The sequence below is a fragment of the Triticum dicoccoides genome, chromosome 2A (assembly GCF_002162155.2).
Source record: "Triticum dicoccoides isolate Atlit2015 ecotype Zavitan chromosome 2A, WEW_v2.0, whole genome shotgun sequence".
NCBI classification, from domain to species: Eukaryota; Viridiplantae; Streptophyta; class Magnoliopsida; order Poales; family Poaceae; genus Triticum; species Triticum dicoccoides.
The window spans coordinates 37608154-37620128 of record NC_041382.1 but is presented as its reverse complement, the minus strand read 5'-3'; the positions used below and the strand labels follow the sequence as shown (position 1 = coordinate 37620128).

The 11975-nt window shown below is 46.2% G+C and overlaps 1 protein-coding gene across 1 annotated transcript; it reads left to right on the top strand.

Annotated features, from left to right (window-relative positions):
- The first annotated feature begins 1498 nt into the window (after positions 1–1498).
- Positions 1499–2421, top strand: LOC119353018 (ribulose bisphosphate carboxylase small chain PWS4.3, chloroplastic). Its single transcript, XM_037619596.1, has 2 exons — positions 1499–1697; positions 1804–2421. Exons 1-2 carry the CDS (start codon positions 1554–1556, stop codon positions 2182–2184), a joined length of 525 nt encoding a protein of 174 aa, XP_037475493.1. The 5' UTR covers positions 1499–1553; the 3' UTR covers positions 2185–2421.
- Positions 2422–11975: the final 9554 nt, after the last annotated feature.

Here is an 11975-nt window from a genome sequence, read left to right as displayed (position 1 = left end):
TCTAACAAATTTGTATCATTTCAAAAGAAAGTTGTATTATCCTCGTTCTGATTGGAATAATATTTTTTGTGCTTTTTTATGTCGTGTTGTGCTTATCTAGTTGGAATAATAGTCGTAAATTTTATATTTTCTATCATCTCATTTAACTCGAAACTAGCTCGAAATCGACTCGAGATCATTACAAGCTAAGCATGAGTCATATTCTACAGCTTGACCTTAAGCTTCACTCAGTTTGAGCTCGCTCGAATTTTAATATGAGTTGAGCTGAGCCAAGTCCAACTTGCTCGAACTCGACTCATTTGCAGCTCTACTTGAGAGACAATGTTATGTGGGAGACCGCCCACCATTGATCAATTGGCATATCCTATAATTCAAGGTACAGATTTAGCCATACGTGTTAATAGTTGAGATATAGAGCTTTTCATTCCTACCCACTAGTGTTTAAAAGAAGGTATGGAGTAGCTCAATCCCATTGTCACATAGTTGTCAAAATGTCGAGATATAGGGCTTTTTTTCGTTCCTACTCACAGAGACGAGCCACTAACACACCGTTGTCGTTGCTCCCACTCTGGAGCTATCCTAACCTTGTCGATGACAGTCAGGAAGTCTTCATGCACGTGCCCATAAGAACCAGTGCTCTGGAGCCGCAGTCGTCGCCGTTGAATCCCTGAATCGGTCTAAAGAATCTGACACCAAATCTTAGTGTGCGTATGCATGACGAGAATTCCTAACCTCGCCGCTTGAGGAGCTGGCAGGAATCTATGTCGGAACTCCCCAGACAGAGGAACTTGAAGAGGATCAGATCCCGAAAGATTGGCTCAAAGAAGAAGGGCCGCCATCCGTCCAAGCGCCTCACCTATGAGGACTAAAACCCTACTTATCTACTAGCCAGAGCTGAGCCACCAAGAATGCCCTTCCCGCAGAGGGAAGGCGGATCCATAGGCTTACTGGCAGATAGAGAGGTGGAGAGCTTTCAATAGTTGCCTTGCAAGAGGGAAAGAACTTGTTCTATGTGTGGACGGTTACTATGCTAGTTCAATTAATTGTACCAACAAAACATATATTTTATTTAGAGAAACGGTGTACAAAAGTAGACGTTTGCATACACGCCTGTACAATAACCCCTATAAATGCACACACGCACACTCTATGTCTATGGGCATACTTTCGAGGGAATGAGCCATCAGATTTTATGATAAAATGTAAAATATTTTGCCCGCGCCACTCAAGTCGCATCTCAGAAAATTTGTACTCGAGAAACTTTTGGCTTTAAATGAAACCAAAAACAAGAAAAGCTGGAAAAAGGTTGTGTGGCAGCCACCCAATGACATGAAGGACTGAAATTTCCAGCACACACAATGCATCCGACGGCCATGCTTCTTCCACTGATCCGGAGAAGATAAGGAAACGAGGCAACCAGAGAACGTCAGCCACCCCAGCCACATCTGTACCAAAGAAACGGCGCTAAGTGTCTGGCTATATATACGGTAGTGACCCGGCAATGGGGCCTCAAGTGTAGCCAGCATCCTCCTCTCCGCCGATAATACAATACCATGGCCCCCGCCGTGATGGCTTCGTCGGCTACCACCGTCGCACCCTTCCAGGGGCTCAAGTCCACGGCCGGTCTGCCCGTCAGCCGCCGCTCCAGCGGCAGCCTCGGCAGCGTCAGCAATGGCGGAAGGATCAGGTGCATGCAGGTATGTCGAGGCACAAAACTGATATGAGTTTCTTCCTCAGTACGTACAATTTACTAGCACGAAGTGTTAAGCAGTTGTGTGCATTCCATAATTTCCATTCACTCAGGTGTGGCCGATTGAGGGCATCAAGAAGTTCGAGACCCTGTCTTACTTGCCACCCCTCTCCACGGAGGCCCTCCTGAAGCAGGTCGACTACCTGATCCGCTCCAAGTGGGTGCCCTGCCTCGAGTTCAGCAAGGTTGGCTTCGTCTTTCGTGAGCACAACAGCTCCCCCGGGTACTACGACGGCCGATACTGGACAATGTGGAAGCTGCCTATGTTCGGGTGCACCGACGCCACGCAGGTGCTCAACGAGGTGGAGGAGGTCAAGAAGGAGTACCCTGACGCCTATGTCCGCGTCATCGGCTTCGACAACCTGCGCCAGGTGCAGTGCGTCAGCTTCATCGCATTCAGGCCACCGGGTTGCGAGGAGTCTGGCAAGGCCTAAACTACGAGTTGAAACAATGGCCTATGTATGATTGTCTTTTGTGAACTTCACTTTTGTCCAGGACTCTGCTTTCCGACCAGAGCATATTTTTCGTTCGGTATGATCTGTGTTTGTACGAACATAGGTTGTGGAGCATGCATATGTAAATTCTAGCACCGGCTACACATATACAACACCAGTGTGATATTTATTATATACAACAAGCGGACCATTGTCCTGCTGTTAATTCTCGGAAAACTTTCTTTATTTGGCACTGCAATGGATATGTCTCACAGCTAGTTGGTGGAAGAATTCAGTATTTGACATTAAGATTTCCTGATTGGCAATTACAAATTTCAGTTTGTTTACTTATATCAATACAAAAGTTGAGTTTAAAAAAATACAAAAAATTGTGGTTTCTTTTCCATGTAACTACCATCATCTTCATCGGTTTTTGCTAGTAGAATAGAATGAAAAATATTCTTCTCAGAGACCCTTACTGAAGAACTTTTGTTGGTCAGTATAATAAACATCTAACTGAACTCGATATAACAATAGCATTCAAATCTTATTATGGAACTTTTGCATGAGCTATTTGTGAAGGATTGCAATCATACTTGTGAAAATCAAGAAAAATCTCGGATTTGAACTACTATGTAGCAACAGCTATACAGTCCTTTATTCGATGAAAACAAAAGGAAGCAAAAATATTTACAAAAGAAACCAAGGAAGAAGGAAAAACAACACTTACCAACTTACCTATTTATCTAATGGAGGTTACTAATCCAAACAAGGAGCTTCGGTTTGATACAAGCCTTAACTCCATGTGCAAGAAGAGATGTCATGTAAAAATTTACAAAACCAAGCGGGAAAGGTTGGCCTCTCCACTACGAAGATCTTGCCATTTCTAATAATATAAATATTAGCTCCAAGAGAACACCACTACAAAGAAACAAAGGGTGTCCAAATCGTTTACATGCAGCATCAATACATTGTCTAGTGTTTCGTCAAGGTCTCCAATCAATCTACAAATAAGTACAAATCATTTGACTCAAATTATAGAAGAAAAACAAGTGGTCTCTTTCCTCATGTGAGCACAATGGATTTCATCCCGAGGAGAATGGCAGTGCCTTCTAAGAAGCATGTTCCGAGCGTTCTACCGATAAAGCAATAGGGTCTAAGCTAAGGTCTTGATCTTCATGGTGCATTGTTATATCCATTTGCAAGGTTCGTCAGTGGGCATGTGTTTGTGCATCATGCAGTAGAAACTCTTAGAAGAAAATGATCCTCCTAACAAAGAACAAACAAGGAAAGTGGATTACGTTGAAGGCTATTTAACGAACCATCCAGAGGTTACAATTCATCCAACGCCTCAGGAGAAATTGGTAGGTGTAAAAGAGTGGCCCGATCAGGGGTTTCTACAAAAATCTTAAACAGAAATGTCCAAGGCAAAGAAAGCAGCCTTTCCAAATGATGTCGAAGACGTCGACAAGATCCCTCAATCAACCAAGCATCAAACAAGAACAGGGCAGAGTCGCTCATATTAATTTCCATTGAAGAGATGGCCCTGTACTGATCCATCCACCAGAAGGAGCCACAAAGGACTGTTGCATCAGGTATGACTCCATGATAGTAAGAAATCGATATCAAATTTACCCATGGAACGTGAGCTTTGTTATAAAATTTGCGCAAGCATTTTGTAAGCAAAGCTTGGTCCTGAATATGACGGTTAATGATACCCTTACCACCATTCTGCTTTGGTTTACATACCAGATGGCATGTCGCCAAAGGTTGCTTTGGGCTATCAGCATTGCCATGCCAGAGACATTCTGCTCAATTATGTTCAGTTGTCTAATTATACCAGGGGGATCTAGAGACTACGAAGATAGTATATGGGAACACATGAAATGGCAAACCTCGGAAGTTTCAATCTAGCACCTTGTGCGAGCAGAGAAGAGCTAGCTGCCAATCTCCTTTTCATTCTGTCAACGAAAGGCATTAAGTCATACATCTTGGGCCTAGTGTTACCCATAGGTAAACCAGGTAAGTGAAAGGCATCTTACCCAGTTTACACTCAAACAAACTGGCCAACAAGAAGCTTCATCATCAATCACATTTATAAGCACCATGGAGGATTTATGCAAATTCACTTTCAAACAAGTGGATTTATATTAGACAAAAATTGTAACATTTCTTTTAGGAGGAGCAATTGGAGAGTCTAGATCATGAGATGGAATTGGAAAAGATAATTCCCCATGATGATACATGTCACTGAGAATAGATTGAAGTAAATCCACTGCCAAGAAAAATAGAAGTAGTAACAGTGGGTTACCCAGATGAATCCCAGGTTTCCATTGGAGTGGCCTACCAGGCACACCATTCAGGAGGATGGAAGTTGGAAGGTACTCCACAGAATAATATATCCAACGCTGCCTGCATACATCCGACCCCAATTTTTTTAAGACCACACGTTCAAATAGCCGCATATTTAGTCTAATTTCTTTGTTTTTTACTTCTCAAACTCCAATTATTATTCTATTTTCCCTTTAAGTGTGAGGCATAGGCTTGCACTTAGCTCTGCATAGGTAGTTGAGTGGTTGACTAAGGCAAACATGCCCATAAGTTGTAATTTTTTGCCTTATGGCTAGGTCTTTCTTAAATTGTTAGTATAATTAATTTAAGCACTAAGTGTTAATCAATTGTGTTCGTTCCATCTGATCAGGTTTGGCCGATCGAGGGCATCAAGAAGTTTGAGATCCTGTCACTTGCCACCCCTCTCCATGAAGGCCCTCCTCAAGCAGGTCGACTATCTGATCCCCTCCAAGTGAGTGCCCTGCCTCAAGTTCAGTAAGGTTGGCTTCGTCTTCCGTGAGTACAACAACTTCCCTAGGTACTATGACCGCTGATACTAGACAACGTGGAAGCTACCTATCTTCGGGTGCACCGACGCCAAGAAGGTGCTTAAGGAGGTGGAGGACGTCAAGGAGTACCCTGGCGCCTATGTCTGCATCATCGGCTTCGACAACTTGCGTCAGCTTCATCACCTTCAGGTCACCTAGTTGTGAGGAGTCCATCAAGGCCTTACTACGAGTTAAAACAATGGCCTATGTATGAAGCTCTTTCCTGAACTTCACTTTTCTCCACGGCTCTGCTTTTCGAACTAAGCATAATTTTTGTTCTATATGATCTGTGTATGTACAAACATAGGTTGTGGAGCATGCATATGTAAATTCTGGCACCGGCTACATATACAACATTTGTGTGATAATTATTATATACAGCAAGCGGACCATTGCCTTGCTGTTAATTCTCAAAAAATATTCTTTATTTGGCACTGCAATGGATGTCTCACAGGTAGTGGGTGTAATAATTCAGTATTTGACATTAAGATCCCCTGATTGGCAGTTACAAATTTCAGTTTCTTTACTTATGAATACAAAAAAAATGTTTGTTTTCCATGTCACTACTATCATCTCTATCGGTTTTTGCTAGTAAAATAGGATGATAAATATTCTTGTCAGAGACCCTTACTAAAGAACTTTTGTTGGTCATCTAATTAAAGTTTCATGAGCTTTATGTTTTATACTAGGTGGAGAATATATATTATAGAACTTTTCCTCTATGTCTTGATGACGAGATTCCTCAAATGCTCGAGGTCTTCATGAGCAAGCAAGTTGGATGCACCCCCACTTAGTCCTTGGGAGAGCTTTCATTTATTCATAGGTCTGTGTGCATCCTAGCTAGTTGCATGTCGATCCCTACTCCTTGTGTTAGCATCGATAATAAGGCCTTCTCCATTGCCTAATGGTCAGCTGCATTGATGCAAGACTTTCTTTGTTTTTGACTTCTCAACCCCCAATGATTATTCTATGTACAAGGCATAGGCTTGCACTTAGGTCTGCATTGGTAGTTGAGTGGTTGACTAACACAGACGTGCCCATAAGGAGTAATTTTTGCCTTATGGCTAGGTTTTACTTAAATTGTCAGTAAAATTAATTTAAGCTTTAAGCGTTTATCAATTGTGTTAAATCCATCTAATTGGGTTTAGCCAATCGAGGGCATCAAGAAGTTTGAGACCCTGTTTTACTTGCCACCCCCTCTCCATATATAGAGGCCCTCCTTAAGTAGGTCGACTACCTGATCCGACCCAAGTGGGTGCCCTGCCTTGAGTTCAGCAAGGTTGGCTTCATCTTCCGTGAGCACAATAGCTCCCTCGGGTACTATGACGGCGGATGCCAAACAAAGTAGAAGTTGCCTATGTTCGGGTGCACCGACGCCACACAGGTGCTCAAGGAGGTGGCGGAGGTCAAGAAGGAGTACCCTGATGCCTATGTCCTTATCAACGGCTTCGACAACCTGTGAAAGGTGCATTGCATCAGTTACATCACCTCCAAGCCACCGGGTTGCGAGGTGTCCGGCAAGGCCTAGACTACGAGTTGAAACACCACTACTAGGAAAAGGGATATAGATAGGATTGATACTAATGGCGCACCAGGGAAGTAGTGCGCCACTATTATATACTAATGGCGCACCTGTTGGTGATGCGCCATTAGTGTGGAAGACACTAATGGCGCACCAGAAACAGGTTGCACCACTAGTATTTTTTTCCATTTTTCCATACATATTAATGGCGCATCAGGTCGACAATGCGCCAGTACTAGTTCTAACTAGTAATGGCGCACCAGGCACAGAGTGCGCCTTTACTGTAATTTTTTTCTTATTCTTTTTTTTTTGCAAAACTACTAATTGCCACTGTTTCATAGTGCGCCATTACTAGTTTAAACTAGTAATGGCGCACTATTACACGGTATGCCATTAGTATATATATTTATATTTTTTACTTTTTTGCAAACTCTAATGGCGCATCACCTGCAGGTGCGCCATTAGTAACCAGGGTTACTAATGGCGCATTTCCTTGTGGTGCGCCATTAGTAACCTGGGACCCCAACAAGATATTTTGGACAGCCCCACACCTACCCACTCACTTTCCCCACTTCATTCCCTCCACCTTTTCTCCAAGCTTTCGGCTGCCTCCTCCTCCGCACCTCATTTCCACCATAGATTCATCAAAATTAAGTGGTGAAATTACCTTTTTTGTTAGGTAAGTAAGTGGAAAGCTATCTTCATGATGTAGATCTACTTTTTTTTTCCCTAGCTCGCTCCGACAACGTGCACATGCACTTTTTGTGGCCTAGCTAGATCTATGTATGTTTGTGGTGTTGCATGTGTTTGTGGTGTTGCATATATGTTTGTGTTTGAAGGTACCGGTATTTGAAATGCGATAGTTGCCAATATTTTGCCGGAATGTTTTGATTCATTTCCGTTTCGGCGAGAATTTTGGCACTATGCATTCTTTTTGGTCCTATTTTTAGGGAAGGTCATGCCAAATTTTTTCTTGGTTTTAAAATATCGTTTTGCTCTACCCCGCAGGCGACCATGGTCCGCACGATGACTGAAGGCATCGTGAATAGGTTTTTGAGCTCCGCGAAGGCCGAGATGCTTCAAAAGAACGAGACGGAGATAAGATGTCCGTGTCAAAGATGCAAGCTGAAGAGCCTTATTGCGGACCCGAATTCTGGGCAGGTGCGGGACCACCTGCTCTTGCGTGGTTTCATGGATGGCTATCGGTGGCAAGGTGATGAAGATGAATATGAAGTCGTCCATGGCCGGGGCCGGGCAAGAAATGAGGAAGGGCAACAAGACGAGTACCACCGCGGCGAGGGCGGGCGAGAAGACGAAGAATCTCCATGACATGATCACGACGGTGATGATGTACACAGTCATCATGTAGAAGATGTCGTACATGATGATGAGGAAGATCAAGACGAAGGGCATGATCATAAAGATGAAGATGCCAGAGCAGACGACGATGGAGGCTGGGTGCAGGACCCTCATATTCAAGAGCTGCTTCTCAAGCAGACGGATAATGCAAGAGCTGCCGCCCGAGAGAAAGCCAAGCTGGATCAACTGGAGATAGACGCGGTTACTCCATTGTATGAAGGATGCAGGCCCGAGGATACCCGCTTGAAAGTAACGCTCATGGCTCTGGAGATGAAGGTAAAACACAAAATGACCGAAGCATGCTTCGACGAGAAAATGTCATTCTGGCACGAACGTCTTCCCAAGGGGAACAAGTGCCCGACCAGTTTCAAGGAGGTGAAGAAAATCTGTGACCTCTGGATTTACCGCACGTGAAATACCATGTGTGCATGAACAATTGTATCATTTATCGGGACGAGCACGCGGAGTCTACCATATGTCCGATGTGCGGCGTCACTCGATACAAGAAGAGGAAGAAAGCTCCTCGAAAATCGGTGTGGTACTTTCCGATCACTCCTCGTCTGCAGCGGTACTTCGCGGACCCTAAGGTAGCAAAGCTCCTGCGTTGGCATGCGGATAGGGAGGAGAAGAAGCGGGGAGATGACGGAAATGATCCGGAGATAAATAAAAAAGACAAGATGCTGAGTCACCCTAAGGATGCGAGCCAGTGGCAAGCGTTGAACTTCGAATACCCAGAATTTGGGAAGGATCCAAGGAACATCGTGCTGGGCGCGAGCACAGATGGAGTTAATCCGTTTGGCAGCCAAAGAAGCACACAAGCACCTGGCCTGTGTTTGTGTGGATGTACAACCTTCCCCCCTGGTTGTGCATGAAGAGGAAGTACATTCACATGAGTATGCTAATTGAAGGGCCGAAACAACCAGGGAACGACATCAATCTGTATCTGGGGCTGCTGAAGGAGGAGCTAGACACGTTGTGGAAAACGCCAGCCAATATGTGGGACGCCACAGAGAAAGAATATTTCCCTATGAGAGCCGCACTGCTCACGACGGTGCACGACTATCTCGGTTACGGATATCTCGCGGGGCAGGTAGTCCACGGATTTTCTGGATGCGTAAGGTGCATGGATGACACAACGTATCGCCAGCTAGATAGAGATCCCGGGTCTTCGAAAACCGTGTTCATGGGACATCGAAGGTGGCTTCGCGACGATGACCCGTGGAGGAAACACAAGGATCTGTTCGATGGTGAAACCGAACCCCGAAAACGCCCGTGTACGAGGAGCGGCGAGGAAATAGACGAGCTGTTGAAAAATTGGAAAGACTGCCCACTGCCGGGAAAGAAGCAAAAGGCGCCAGAGCCGGGAAAGAAGCGAAAGGCGCCAGAGCCGCTGCTGAAGGTATGGAAAATGAGGTCTGTTTTCTGGGACTTGCCGTACTGGAAGATCCACCGTGTGCCTCACAGCCTTGATGTCATGCATATCACGAAGAACGTGTGCGAGAGTCTACTTGGTACCCTGCTCAACATGCCAGAGAGGACCAAAGATGGGCCGAAAGCAAGGGCAGACTTGAAATCAATGGGCATCAGGCAGGAGCTTCACGCTGATGATGATGATGATGATGAGGCGAAGCAGGACACAGAAAGTCGTCGCAAAGGCAAAAAGGCCAAGAAGACCGGAAATGACTACCCTCCCGCGTGCTTCACTCTAAGTCAGGAGGAGATCGAGCAGTTTTTCACCTGCCTCCTAGGAGTAAAACTTCCTTACGGTTACGCGGGGAAGATAAGCAGATACCTAGACCCAGCGAAGCAGAAGTTCAGCGGGATGAAGTCTCACGACTGTCACGTGTTGATGACGCAGATACTTCCAGTTGCAATCTGTGGGATCATGGACGCGCACATCCGTGAAACGCTATTTGGCCTATGCAACTTTTTTGACGACATCTCTCGAAAGTCGATTGGTGTGAGGCAACTCAGAAGGCTACAGGAAGAGATCGTGGTGATACTATGCGAGCTTGAGATGTACTTCCCGCCCGCATTCTTCGACGTTATGGTGCATCTGCTGGTCCATATCATGGAGGATATCATCCAACTCGGGCCGACGTTCCTGCACAGCATGATGCCATTCGAAAGGATGAATGGTGTCATCAAAGGATACGTTCACAACATGTCACGTCCAGAGGGAAGTATAGCCAGGGGCTTTCTGACCGAAGAGTGCATCTCCTACTGCACGAATTATCTAGGCATCGAGAACCCCGTTGGTTTGCCCGTCAACAGGCACCTCGGCAGGCTCGCTGGATGGGGTCACCGTGAGGGTCGCCGCGAAATGCATGTCGACTTCGAGGGTCGACTCGCCGACTTTGAAAGAGCAAACCTAGTCGCGCTACAACACATAGACATGGTCGATCCTTGGGTGGTAGAGCACAAAACCTTTATTGAGAAGACGTACAATGACCGAGGCCAACAGAGGACGGACGGAGATATACTCAAAGAGCACAACTCATGTTTCACGCGTTGGTTCAAGTAGAAGCTTCTGTCGTACCCTTTACATGAGGATTCTTCCGCGGAAGAACAACTCATATTCGCCTTGTCACAGGGCGTCGAGCACAACCTGATGACCTATGAGGCGTACGATATCAACGGCTACTCATTCTACACCGAGGACAAGGACATGAAGAGCGATGATTATCAGAACTCCGGGGTAACAATGGAATCCTACACCGGCAACGACAAGGACAAATACTACGGAAGGATCGAGGAGATCTGGGAGCTGAGCTACGCTGGAGAGAAGGTCCCGATGTTCCGTGTTAGATGGGCCAAGAGCGTCCTAAAAGAAGACCGGTATTTCACCACCATGGTTATACCCGAAGCCAAATCCAAGACCGCGGGCGCAAACGTCACCGCGAAAAATGAGCCATGGGTACTGGCTTCCCAAGTGGACCAATGCTTCTTCATTACCGACCCGTCAAAGCCCAGTCGTGTTGTCGTGAGGAGAGGCAAAAGGAAGATCATCGGAATGGATGGAGTAGCCAATGAGCAAGACTTCGACAAGTACGGCAACCCGAAGATCGAACATGACGGCGACGATGAAGTAGCAGCACACACCACAAGAAGAAGCGGGACCACCCTACCTAAAGGACGTCCGTTCCACAGAAGAACTCCATTTGCAAAAAAGAAGGGCAGGAAGATTGTGAACAGATAGCTAGCTAAGATCGATTGTATTTAAATCGTAGTCTTCATTTCTCGATTGTATTTCATGGGCACTTTTTGATATCATGAATATTTTTAAATTTCATGGGCACTTTTTGAATTCATGAGGACACTTGATCTCGACCCCCCTCCATCTCGATCTCGATTCCCCCTCCATCTCGATCTCGATCCCACCCGCACCCTCCCCCACTAGCTAGCTCCACCGCCGCCGACGACCCACCGCAACCCTCCCCCGCTCCACCGCCGCCGACGAGCACCCGGCCCCCCGCACCCCTGGGGGGTTATTACTGTTTTTATAAAAAAAATACTGTTATGATTTAAACAAGTTTGAACATATTTAAACACAAATAAATATCAAACAGGATTTAAAATGCATAAAAAAATATTGGGGAGCCTGGGAATCGAACCCAGGACCTCCTGGTGTGTGTGCTGCGTATTAACTAGTCGGGCTAGTGGGCGGGGTCTGTTGTAGATAGGGTTAGGTTGTATATAACCTGACGAGTCGGGCTAGATTAAATTACTTATGGCGCACCCCTCGGTGGTGCGCCATTGCTATGGATGTACATATGGCGCACCCCTCGGTGGTGCGCCATTGCTAAGCCTCCCCCCACACTAAAATCCCCAATCTCCATTACTCTCTAATCCCTCCCCTGCCTCGTCTCACCCGCGCCTGACCACCACCTCCCACCACTTCCCCCGTGCTCGCCGTCCCCGACCGTGCTCGCTTCCCCCGCCGCACCCGACCACCTCCCTCACCGTCCCCCCTCCGCCCGTGCCCGCGCCCGCGCCGTCCCCCTCCCCCCGCGGCCCCGCCTGCGTCAACC

Bases quoted from the DNA above. Each gene is read 5' to 3' on its own strand.
- LOC119353018 (XM_037619596.1), top strand. From the start codon at position 1,554: ATGGCCCCCGCCGTGATGGCTTCGTCGGCTACCACCGTCGCACCCTTC. The intron at 1,698-1,803 runs GTATGTCGAGGC...CCATTCACTCAG, and splicing joins GAAGGATCAGGTGCATGCAG to GTGTGGCCGATTGAGGGCAT.